Source organism: Hyaena hyaena, unplaced genomic scaffold (assembly GCF_003009895.1).
Source record: "Hyaena hyaena isolate Hyena2069 unplaced genomic scaffold, ASM300989v1 scaffold_293, whole genome shotgun sequence".
In the NCBI taxonomy this organism is placed as follows: domain Eukaryota; kingdom Metazoa; phylum Chordata; class Mammalia; order Carnivora; family Hyaenidae; genus Hyaena; species Hyaena hyaena.
Window position 1 is genome coordinate 859,512 of NW_024080925.1, and position 13,336 is coordinate 872,847.

Below are 13,336 nucleotides of genomic sequence, written 5' to 3' on the forward strand. Positions count from 1 at the left end.
GGTCTCATGAACACCTCAGCACATCCAAAACTGAATGCCTCTCTCGGCTCACCCCCATTCCACGACCAAACAAGCACAAGTCATTACTTGGTGAATAACATCAATATAGAGCTACCTAGTTAGCCAAGCTGGAAACCTGGAAATGAACCTCAACTTTATTTTTGTTTTTAATTCTCCCATCCGGGCTGACCGAGATTGTTCTGTTCTTCCTTTCTCTTTTCCATTATTGACACTTCCCTTTCTTCCTTGGGCCCTGTGATCACGTTTGCCTAGAGTGAAATCCTCAAACCTTGCCCTCCATCTTGTCCCTCCTCATAGCGATCTTTCTAAAATAGGAATTTGACCATGTTAGGTCCTAGCTGAAAATAAACTGATGGCTCCCTTAAAGGCAAACCCCAAATTCCTGTGGCCTATTTCGGTGCCTGGGGAGCTGTCGCCTCCCTGTGTCCTCAGCTCCTCAACGCTGCCCCATAGGGACCCTGCTCTCCACTCTCTTGGACTTCTGAGTCCACCAAGTGTTTCCAGACCCTCTAGAACCCCAGCCTGTTCTTTGAGCTCGAGCAGGGTCTTCCCGTTCTGAAAGCCTTGGCAGACCTAAAGCTCCTTGTTACGTCTTGGGGACTCAGGGAGCCTTCTCTGACTGCTCTGCCTTCTCCCTGTGCCCCACACCAGGTGTCCTGGGCAGGAGGTCACACCGCAGTGCCCACGATGTGTCATTCCATTTGTTACCGTTCCTCCCCGTCTCAGAGGAAAACACAGTTAGGTCAAAAATCACCCTCTTCCTTCATCTCCGCCTCCCCAGTCACCATCTCCTGTCACGAAACCTTTTGTTGCTGGCGTTACTTTATATTCAACAGCAATTATGCCGCAAATTCCTAATGAAATATGTTAAGCTCATAGCATAATATGTTTCCCCTCACTCCTCTCTACTGCCTTCCCAGTAGAGAACCCAGTAGGTTCCCAGAGGCAACCGCTTTTCTTAGGATTCTTTTCCTGGTATTTATTTACCACTCCTCTATTTCTAGATCATATGCTTAGACTATTGTTAATTTGTCTTAGGCATTACCAAGCTCCTATCAGGGAAGATGTCTGCCGACCTTGCACCCTCCTTGTGCTTCCCTTCCCCTCTCCTGCTGCCCTCACGTTACAGCTGTATCATCCTTGATAGTCAAAGAACCAGGGGTTATAATAGCTCAACTGTGCAAATATTCTGTATTCCTCCGGTTAGTATTCCATGATTGTTTCCTGTGGGGCAACAGTGTTCTTTCTAGATTTATACCTTTTTTTTTTTTTTTTTTTTTTTATTTGGTTAGTACTTGTATATATCTGTCACTGGTTTATCCAGACTCCCAGACGGGTCTGTTTAATCAGCAGCAGTCATTTCTGCGAACGGTCCAACACAGCAGGTTTGCTTTGAGTTTTTTGGCCACAGATCTCTCCTCCGGTCCCTTTTTCTCCCACGTGATCTGGACTGGCGGCTGCTCTGAGCCTGGGACACAAGTGTCATCTTGGGAAATTTTTTTTGCCGCTTTGCCGTTCTGTCCCCTCCCCTTTCCTAGATCACATGGTCGATTGGTTGGTTGGTTCTCACTTTCTTGCCTTTTTTGCAAAGGCACACCTTCCGGTAGATTTCTAAGAACAAGTGCTCAGAAACTCGCATGTTCATTTTCTGCCCTCCGCTTCTCCGCCGTGTAACCGTTTCTTCCCTGGAAATCCTTTCTCCTCAGTATTTGAGATCCCTGTCTTGTCTTCTGGAACTCAGCACCGCTCTTGAGAAATCCAGGTCCATCCTGGGTTTATACTTTGTATGCAACCTATTTGGTTTCTTTTTAATGTTCTGCACGCTTTCAGGATCTTCTCTGTATCTGTAGGTATTGGTACTTGCAGTGTTATGCCTTGGCTTGGGAAAAGTGAAATGAAGGATGGAACAAACCTCATCATGTCACTGCCTTTCCTTCTTTCTCCTCTTTATAAAGTTTAACTGGTTCTCGAGATGCCGCCTCTCCCGACTCAGCCGTGTGCCCCTCCAGAGTAACACCAGCAACTGTGATAAAGGCAAGGATAAAGTCAAGCCTGGTATTTCTGGACCTTTCTCAGGGTCTGCCTCAGAGCGCTGAGCGAGTGTCTTTTGTAATACAGAAATGACTTCTGAAAATAGTACTGAAATTTTTGTCTGAATTCGAGGCCAGAAGTTCCAGCTTACTTTCAGAAGTTATCAGGAGGTCCCTGCAATTACCTCGTACTCACACATCCAGAAGGAAACTCATTATCTTCAACATTTGTTCTCCCTCAAACTCGATGTTATTTGAAACCATTTCCATATTTTCTACCCCTCCAGCCATAGGCCCCAGAGACCTCAGACTGGTGTGATTCCTTAGCTGCTTCCCCCTCTCCTTGTCTGCGTGTCCTATTGATTCTGCTTGAGAGATCAGTCATCCTTAGCTAGCTCTCTTCCATTTGCCTGGACACTGCACGATTTTTTAATATACCATTTACTAATTAAACAAGGTGATCTGTTATTCAGACATAGCAAAGCTTTGACTATTATAGTGAGTCTATTTATTTAAAAGAATTCACAGCAGGAAAGAGGCTATAAATATTTTGAATATGAACTGACTTGTAGTTAGGGAAATTGAATTCTAGACTACAGTTAAAAAATAGCTAATGTTTGTTTCTCTTTGTAGAGGAGTAATGTGTTAGAGTTATGTAAATCTGAGTTATTAGGTTTGTATTAGAATCATGTAAATATAAATCATTTAATACTTTATTATAGCTCACTTTTGTATTTATTCATATCTTTTGCCTTTGCACCTGCTGTTTCTTCTGCCAGGTATGCTATTCTGCCTCTCGCTTTTGCCGTGACTAACTCCTGCTTATGTGTCAGCTCGTAATTCACTAGGAAACCTTACATCTCCAGTAGCTGGTCCAGATCCCTCCTTTACCTATCACACCGTTCTGCTTCTAGAGATTCGAAGACCTGTCTTGTTAATTCCTGGGGCCTAGGTATTTTTAGTGCCTAACAATATCCTGGCACATAGTAGGCCCTCAGTAAACATGTTGAATGAATATTCTAAATGCACTTTTTAAAACTTTTAATTGTGATGAATTACCAGTATCTTTTTTTAATTTTATTTTTTTATCTTTTTTAATTTTTTAAACATAATTTATTGTCAAGTTGGCTGACATACAGTGTATACAGTGTGCTCTTGGTTTTAAGGGTAGATTCCTGTGATTCATCGCTTATATACAGCACCCAGTGCTAGTCCCAACAAGTGCCCTCCTCAGTGCTCATCATCCGTTTTCCCCTCTCCCCCGCTCTCCCTCCATCAACCCTCAGTTTGTTCTCTGCATTTAAGAGTCTCTTATGGTTTGCCTCCCTCTCTCTTTGTAAATATTTTCCCCGTTCCCTTCCCCTATAGTCTTCCGTTAAGTTTCTCAAGTTCCACAGATGAGTGAAAATATATGATATTTGTCTTTCTGACAATATGCTATTGTCAGATATGATAATATGCTATATCTATATCATATAGATGCTATATATGTCATACAAATATGACAGATATGCTATTTCACTTAGCATAATACCCTCCAGTTCCATCCACATTGCTGCAAATGGCAGGATTTCATTCTTTCTCATTCCCAAGTAGTGTTCCATTGTATACATAAACCACATCTTCTTATCTGTTAATCAGCTGATGGATATTTGGGCTCTTTCCATAATTTGGCTATTTTTGAAAGCATTGCTGTAAACATTGGGGTACATGTGCGCCTATGAATCAGCGCTCCTGTAGCCTTTGGGTAAATTCTTAGTAGAGCTCTTGCTGAGTCATAGGCTAATTCTATTTCTAATTGTTTGAGGAACCTCCACACTGTTTCCAGAGTGACTGCACCAGTTTGCATCCCCACCAACAATGCAAGATGGTTCTCATGTCTCCACATCCTCTTGTTTCCTGAGTTGTTAATTTTAGCCAATCTGACCGGTATGAAGTGGTATCTGAGTGTGGTTTTGATTTGTATTTCCCTGTTGATGAGTGATGTTGAGCATCTTTTCATGTGTCTCTTGGCCATCTGGATGTCTTCTTTGGAAAAGTGCCTATTTCTTCACTGGATTATCTGTTTTTCAGGTGTTGAGTTTGATAAATTCTTTATAGATTTTGGATACTAACCCTTTATCCGATATGTCATTTGCAAATATCTTTTCCCATTCCATCAGTTCCACCCTTGAAGTTCTGTTGATTGTTTCCCTAAATGCACTTTTAACCTGGGGAATAATATTTCCATTATATGTCTTGATCTAACACATTGGGTTATTTGATGAGTATTTAAAGGATTTACTTCTCGGGGCACCTGGGTGGCTCAGTTGGTAAGCGTCCGACTTCGGCTCACGTCATGGTCTCACGGTTTGTGGCTTCGAACCCCGCATCAGGCTCTGTGCTGACAGCCAGCTTAGAGCCTGGAGCCTGTTTCAGATTCTGTGTCTCCCTCTCTCTCTGACCCTCCCCTGCTCACGCTGTCTCCCTCTCTCTCTCTCTCTCTCTCTCTCTCTCTCTGTCTCAGAAGTAAATAAAACATTAAAAACTTTAAAAAAATAAAGGATTTACTCTCAGAGATACTTCTGCTTAATTTCCCTTAGAAATGATGTTCAAAGACATAATAAAAGACACTATTAAAGCTATTTAATTTATAATGTATCTAAAACAGGGCCTGAAGCACATTAGAATATTTTCTAGACTTGATGTAGTGCTCTATGGAGCTCGTTTATGAATTTATTTCCCTATGTTTTTATATCACTTAGCAATTTATCAAGTGCTTTCTTTTGTATCATCTTCTCTGATCCTCTCATTAACCCTAGGCAGGTATTCTTTCTATTACACTTGTCAGGAATGATTATGTAATAAGTCCAGTGTCTCCCAGGTAGTGCATTGAGACCTCAGACTAGAATGTGTGTCTCTTTACTTCCGTACTGTATTCCTTCCATTATGCTGTGGGAGTGAAGGCCAGAAAAGCCATCAACTCTGGGGGACTAAAGCACAGAACTTCCAGGTGGAGAGTGAAGAATAGGAGAACCACAAGCTCTGGGGCGCCTGGGTCGCTTAGTCGGTTAAGCATCCGACTTTCGCTTGGGTCATGATCTCGCGGTTCGTGGGTTCGAGCCCCGCGTCGGGCTCTGTGCTGACTGCCAGCTCAGAGCCTGGAGCCTGTTTCAGTCTGTGTCTCCCTCTCTCTCTGACCCTCCCCTGCTCACGCTGTCTCTCTCTCTCTCTCTCTCTTAGAAATAAATAAAAAACATTAAAAAAAAAAAAAAAAAGGAGACCCACAAGCTTTAACGTTGCCTTTAGCTAAAGAGCAGGTCATGAAGTTGGAGGACATCAGATTGGAAAAGCAATTGGAATCAAGTGTCTGGGCAAGCGAAGGAGTGGGTACTTGATGATGTGGGAAGCGAGAGGTACTGAAAATTTGTGCCTAGGGGATTGAAGCTCCTCATTCTGCTTCAGAGCTTCCCAGTGCTATGGGATAAATTCCAATTTGAGATTAACTAGATGCAGTGTGACTCCTGGGAACTCATGCACTCTTTCGGGTGAAAACTAATTCAATCCTGGGGCACCTGGGTGGCTCAGTCGGTTAAGCACCTGACTTCAGCTCAAGTCATGATCTCACAGTTTGTTGAGTTCGAGCTCCGTGTCAGACTTTGTGCTGACAGCTCAGAGCCCGGAGCCTGCTTTGGATTCTGTGTCTCCCTCCCTCTCTGTCCTTCCCCTGCTCACTCCCTGTCTCTCAAAAATAAGCAAACATTTAAAAAAAAAAAAAAAAAAGTAATTCAATTCTGGACAGTGAACTTAAAGTTTAGTCGGAAAAGGAAACAAGTGATCAATTCTTGAGATATTTAGGCCTGGACAGTGTTTGGCAGCTGAATGGATGAATGAGACAAGGGAAGAGGAAAAGGCAGTGCTCCACTGTTTACAATGGTGGTAGGAATGTACTCCCACCACCTCCCTGGCTCCCTTTCCACCTGAGACCTTTCTTTTCCTGAATGATTATTCCTTCCATTTGGTGCTATCAGTGCCTCACTTATTAATGCAGTCAGCATATATTAAGGAACACTTTCTGTGCAATACTGGGATTTTTCTGGGTGTTAAGGCTAAAACCATAATCTCTGTCCTCGGTGACCTCAGTCTAGTGGTAAAAACTGTGAAGTAAATTATATTGTAAAGGATTTACTGCTGTAGGTACTCCCAAGCCATTAGGACACAGAGGGGCACCCAGTTCAGTCCACATAGATCAGGGAAGGATTCTCAGTTCTCTGTCTTGAAGGAGAAGGAGTCAGTTTGGTGAAGAACAAGGAAAGATGTTCTGTGTAAAGAGACCAGCATGTTCAAGGACATGAACCGGAAAACATGGGACTGGGGTAAAAGTTGTTCAGTGAGCCTGCCTGTGTCAGTATCTATCTGCTGAGATCGAATGGATTAACCTACCTAATGATAATGTAATTATCATATTCAGGTAACTTAACATTGGTATAATTGTTTAACATCTAGTCCATTTTAAAATGTCCCCAGTTATCTCAAGAAAACCGTAACTTGTTTCATTTCCCAAGATCTAATCAAAGACTGTGTATTGCATTTGGTTGTTGTATCTCTTTAATCTCCTTTAATCTAGAACTGCTCCCTAATTTCTTTCCCTTCCTACGTCTCTCCTTCTCTCTCTTTATTCCTAATTGGTAGTTATTAAGAACCCAGGCCAGTCACTTCACTTTGGATTTCTATGACTGTTTCCTTACATTTAGATTCAGGATAAATATTTTTATGCAAAGTACCACACAGGTTGTGTCTGTCTTAGAGCATCACTTCGGAAAGCAATTGTTGCCAAATCCGATGTCAGATTTGAGTGCCTGGGCGAGGTGATATCGGCCAGAGTTCTCCAATCTTGTTCCTTCACAGCCTCACACACAGGGTTTCTGCACCCATTGATGATATCTACCTCAATCAGTTCTTGTTGTGTGAGTTAGAAAATAGTGAGTTTTCTCTTTCCCCTGGATCTTTGACACCTAGTGCTTGGCATTCTTCTCTAAAGAAGAGCTTTCTCTTATCCCATATCTATTTGTAATTTTTTTTAGTATCAATATGGATGCATAATTGTTTCTTTTTCCAATGTGTAATAATGCACCTTGATTTTTACTCATTGAGTGCTCAAATCACCCAAAATTTGGCCAAGGCTGTTCTTCATTCTGGCTCCCCTCTGCCCTTTTGACACATCCCTGTCTGTCCTTAGGCACTCTATTATCTTCTGGCACATCGATGTATTCCTGGCTTCTTTCACACTTTCTTGGTCTCAGCCCCCAAACTAGCCATTTCTCTACATATTGTGGCTCCCATTAAAAATGGCATTTAAAAACCAGGACCTGGAGACCAGACATGCTCATTGCTGCCACTGTATCATTACTTCTGTGGTATTTTAGAAAGTTAGGAAATGTGGTTTTTAAAAACCCTTGAGCCTATAGGATAGTTGTACTAGCAATCCAACACTTTATGGTTCTTCCTTGCCTATTCCATATTTGTATGTCCTTTCGCACAGTGAGTTTACCCATCTCCTCGGTCTTACGATACAAACACAATAGTTTCAGAATCACTATGTCCTTACCATATTGATACCCATGTCATTACCCATCAACAGTAAACTTACTAAGGAAAGTTCAAATTTTCTTTGTAGTTCTTTTTTTTCCTCCTTAAAGTGTATGCCATAAGTCTCATGCTTTACTTTCTTAAACTTCTAGATTTTTTAAATGTTGCTTTTTACTAATGAAATATATCTCGACCTTAAATACCTGACATGAATAGCAGTTTGTTTTTTTTTAAGTTAAGTTTGAGTGTAAATTTTCAAAGCTAGCTAATTACTAATTAACGTGTCTGAAATTTGTAATGCATTTTAATTAAAATAGCCATCAAGCCACTTCAGAATTAAATTTATGTGAGAATTAACCTCCAAATACTCTACTTGTCACCCGCCTGTTTTTAAAATTATACCTACAAAATTTAGTACTTTTCTAAAAATATGAGATAGAACCAGATGGAAAGGGGCCAGTGCATATTTATATTTGTATATCTGTTTATAAACTGTAAATGAGTTTGCTATCTGTACTCTTCTGCATTCAGTTGTCATCTGTTCCCAAAGAAGGGATTGTGCCTCAATAAAAAGAAATTTTAAAAAATGAGAGGAAAATAGTTTTCTCTTACTTTACATGTAACTTATACCTGCCATACAATTGCATAGAGAATACCTACAAATAACCTCTTTCTGAGGGACCAAAAAGTCTTGGGCTTTTCCTTGAATTTGGGATTGAGGGAGCAGTTCCTTTGGAGATTTTCTTTTTCCCACTTCCTTTGAATAATATTTAGCATTGACAGCTATCAATAACTATAAATATTACAAAATAATCTGATCTCTGCAGAGAGAATTGGCTCTATAACCACATTCTTTGTTAAATATATAAAAAGTATCAATTTAAACTAATCTTCATGGGATGAAATACTTTAGGTATTTGAGAGCCTCTTCTGGTTATTTTTCATTACAGAAGACAAGCTTTTCCCACATTCTGTAAAAGTTTGTAGTGATTGTTCCGTGTCACCTAAAGTCAGGGGACAATTATCTTCTGATATGAAAACTCAGTTGTTGGGAGCATGTTCACAATAGTTAACTTGGAAATGTAATTTTGTGCAATGAGTTTAGGCAGCAGAGTTCTCAATAACAACTACAAAAACACTCTCCCACACCTGGTCGATTTTCAGAACAGAAGCTGATGCTTTGAAAATAACCCATTTCTACAAGGGAAATGTGATTTATGATAACCTGCAACACAGATATGACTAGGACCGCATGCTATTTAAAGTTATTGTGCCACTAGACTATGAAAGCGGTCCTCTGAAGTGAATCAGTGGAACCCAGCCATCTTTAGTGGACAGTAACACAGGCACTAATGAGACAGATTTCATTAAAAGATATTTGATTTATGAGAGAGTTAAAGTCCTATCTTATCTTAAAATTGCTAGTTTCGTCCTGGCATCTGATCTTTCTTCCCCCTACCATCACCATCACCAGCTTCTGTGTGTGCTTTGACATTGCTATAGTAACCCCGAGGGCTGATGGAATTCCCTGCATCTCTCTTCACAGAGGGTGATGAGACAGGAGTGATGGATAGTCTGCTGGAGGCTTTGCAGTCGGGGGCTGCCTTCCGCGACCGAAGAAAAAGGACGCCAAAACCAAAAGGTGAACATTATACTTGTTTCATGTTACTTTCTAGGGAACTATCACTAAGACAACTTTTTTTTTTTTTTTTTTTTTTCCTTTTAATTCTTTTAAAGTCGTGTGTCAAACATGTAGTGCTGTGGGCAACAACTCTTCAGAAGTTTCATGAGTTTGCTTAATCCTTCCCTTGCAGTGACAAATGTCAGAGAGACAGAAGCATTCCAGTTGGCTGATGTCAGTGGCGCATTAACAAATCAAAGCACCGAACCTAGAAAATCTTGATTAGTGTGACAAGTCTCATCTAAAGAACCATATGCACCTTGTCCCAGTGGAGTTTACAGTAGCATAATTAAATGGGAAGTAAAAGTCATAACATCATTGCTTCAAGTATTTCAGGGTATTGAAGCATTGCTTTGGGTCTCAACATATTTAACCTTTGAAAACAGTGTGATACTATAACACTTCTTGAGATGAACAGACCTCTGTATTAATTTTCTCTCTCTTTCTCTGTTTTAACAGATATTCGGCAGAGTTTCAGTCCCATGTCTCAGAGGCCTGTTCTGAAAGTTTGTAACCATGGTAATAAACCGTATTCATAAATTGCACATTTTTCTTATCTACTTTTATCCTGTTGATCTATTATTTTAATAGGCTGCTGCGAAGTTCTCAAGTTTAGACACAGCTATAATAGGAGAAATTTGCTATGAGATTGTACATTCATCTATTTCATGCTTACATCATCGCCTTGAGGTAGCACCTAGAGCTGCTCTTTGAGATCTCAGATGAATTTTTAAAGTTACTATCTGAGATTATGTCGTACATGTTTGATCAGTGTCGTCCAATGTATCCTTTCAAAAGCAGTATGCTCTCAAAGTAATATTTTACATGGGATTTACTTTACATCAAGATACCATTTGGAATATTGAATCTGTTACCTATTTTACTCTATCATATTTGCCAGTAAAGTCTGAGATACTATGACAAGGCTTTTGGCACAACCATTAATACAGATGAGCTTCAATGTGGTATCATTGTGGAAGGATGTACCAGAATCGCCAAAAAGGTGGGTTAACTTAGTCTCTGATACTTATTTGAGATTGGCTACTTCAGAAGTCCCTAACCAACCCCGTACACCCACCCTCTTCTTGTCTGCAAGGTGCCAGTTCATGGTGACTGAGCTTTACTTACGCTGGTTCCCTTTCTCTCACTGTTCCATATTACGGGGTTCTGCTTACCTTCCGTGGTCATAAGCAAATGTATCAATCACCATTGCCATTTATTCAGAGAGATTATCATCAAAGTTTGCCAGAGTTATAAATGGAAGAAATGCTTGACAGATTTGCATTGAAGGGTTGTTTTGGGTGCAGATGAGTTAATTTCTGGAAGTGTTAATGTGTGACAGAGTATAGAAATTTGTGTCAAATCTCTAGGGTAGCCTAAAAAAATTTATGAAGTGAGTAAGAAAAAGACAAGAATGTGGGTAACTAGTCGTAAATAGATGGGTAGATGCTTATGGCTCAAAGTAAAATATATATAGCAGATGTTTAATAAATGAGAGGAGAGGTACAATCTACAGCAGATTTTTAAATAGGTCTTCTGATTCTATTCACCAGTATGTTTTTGTTACTGTTTGGCCTTTCCCTGTGCTAAAAGTAGGAAAAAGAATTGTAGTATGTCAGAGATATTCATTGTGGATAATTCAGTATTTCCTAACTTTGGATTTATGATTTGGAGTCATTGTGACATGGTAAGTAATAGCAAAAATTCTCGAGAAGAGAGACTATTTTGTTTTGTAGATGAGTAAGTGGAAACTCAGAGAAGCTGAAAACTTCCCAGGAGTACAGAGCTAGTTAGTGAAACAAAAATGATCAAAATGCAGCTCTGATTCCCATTGATTATGTATGGGTACTTTGGATTATTTTTTATCAGTAATAAAATGTATAAAATAATGCAGCCCGCGTTGTGAGTCATTAAAGACCCACAGCCAATACAATGATCATCGCACGATTATAATGGACTACATATACTCACACGATGCGTAATTTAAAATAAGGTTCCTCAAAAAGTTAACAAGAGAACTCCCCTAGGACCCAGCAATAGCACTGCTAGGAATTTACCCAAGGGATACAGGAGTGCTGATGCATAGGGGCACATGGACCCCAATGTTCATAGCAGCACTCTCCACAATAGCTAAAACATGGAAAAAGCCTAAGTGTCCATCAACGGACGAATGGATCAAGAAGGTGTGGTTTATCTATACGATGGAATACTACATGGCAATGAGAAAGAAGGAAATCTGGCCATGTGTAGCCACATGGATGGACCTTGAGGGTGTTATGCTGAGTGAAAGAAGTCAGGCAGAGAAGGACAAATACCACATGTTTGCACAGAGAAGGAGGATTAGGAGAAACCTAACGGAGGACCAAGGGGGAGAAGAAGGGGGGAAATAGTGGGAGAGAAGGAGAGAGGCAAACCATGAGAGACTCTTGAATGCTGAGAACAAACTGAGGACTGATGGGTGTGGGGGGGAGGAGGGAAATGGGCATGGAGGAGGGCACTTGTGGGGATGAGCACTGGGTATTATATGGAAACCAACTTGACAATAAACTATTTGTAAAAAAAAAAAAAAGAAATAAAAAACAAAAAAATAATAATAAAATAAGTATTTTAGGTATTGTATAGAGGAATATGACTCAAGATAATTTTATGCATTGGCCTTGGGGAACCCAGTCCTTTTCTGACTGTAATGTCAGTCAGTAAAGTGTCCAGTCCACAAAGGCTCATCTTTAATTACTTTTAAATTGTGGTATTTCAGTCCATTGCATAAAAGCAGATGAACCTTGCATTTCTATCTTTATTCAAGTTGACATGTGCTGTCTCAAGTTCTAAGACTATTGTGATCATTAAGCTAATAGATTATACAACAAGCCAATGGAGATATATCATCACAGAGGTCACATTCTTTGCTCATATAAACGTAGTGGATTACAGTGTTTTTAAAACTTATTTTCTACCAATATTTCTGTTGTGTTTTCCCTTCATATTTCTAACCAAGTGGGGAAAAATTCAAATGACCAGTTAATCTCTAAGAGCTCTTTATATAAAGAAGATAGATTTATTTGACTAGATGTTGAAAAGTGCAGAATTTGTTAAAGTATAATGATTGCAGCAAGGATCATAATTATTTTTAGGAAAAGATGGTATTTCAGAGTATTTTGTAATCTTGCTATTTAAACATTGCTTTTTGTTTTGAAAATGCTAACCCTACAAAAGAACTATGTGAATGAAATGTAACTTGAACCTATTTTACTTTTTAATCTGCTTTCATATGCGCTAAAAATTAATGCCTGATATTTTCTACCTGCATATATAGTAATTCATATTATTTCATAACCTATTTTTTAAAGATTTATGACATTTTATACAATCACTTTAAACTTGGCTTATATCCTAAGCAAAATAATATCTGTAAAAGTATTAATAGTAATAAGTTAATGTCTGCTGAGTTATTTGGCTTACTAAATACCAAGCACAGTGCGGAATTTTTATAGGTATCATTCTATTCGATCTTAGCAATAATCCTATCAGATAGTCAATGTATGTGTCTCTATTTCATTGTTGAAAGTTAAGTAAAGATTAAATAGGTCTGGTACTTTGCTTATGGTCCTGTACCAGGTTTTGAATCTAAACCTGTCTGATTTTTGATTCTAAGTGCTTAATCTCTCTGCCATGTTGTACTCTTGAGTACAACTGCTTGAATCGCTATCTGTTCCCCTTCACACCCTTGAGCTGATGAGCAATGTGTGCAATGTTTTTTTCCTCTTCTTAACATAAGGGGGACCTATTGAGATACACTCTCTCAGCTATTCTTAGCCTCCAGTGTATCTTGTCTTTTGTTCCCAGATTTAACCACTAGATAGCACTCTTTTCCAAGAACATGTCATCTTCTGGAATTGGACCACTATTTCTTTTTATACACTCTGTATTAAAACATCTGTATTAATTGTAGCCTCCTGATACTCTGTTATAAAGATCATGGAACAGTTAGATTGTATAGAGTATAAATATAGATTTAGATTAGGCATATACATACAGT

The 13,336-nt window shown here is 39.4% G+C and overlaps 1 protein-coding gene across 2 annotated transcripts in view; it reads left to right on the top strand.

The window, feature by feature from the left end:
• Positions 1-13,336, top strand: part of DIAPH3 (diaphanous related formin 3) — a 508,311-nt gene that overhangs the window by 368,126 nt on the left and 126,849 nt on the right. For both annotated transcript variants that reach the window (XM_039247287.1, XM_039247286.1), the window contains 2 exons: positions 9,166-9,261; positions 9,760-9,819. In XM_039247287.1, coding sequence (XP_039103218.1) covers positions 9,166-9,261; positions 9,760-9,819 — 156 coding nt within the window. The remainder of the gene's footprint in view (positions 1-9,165; positions 9,262-9,759; positions 9,820-13,336) is intronic.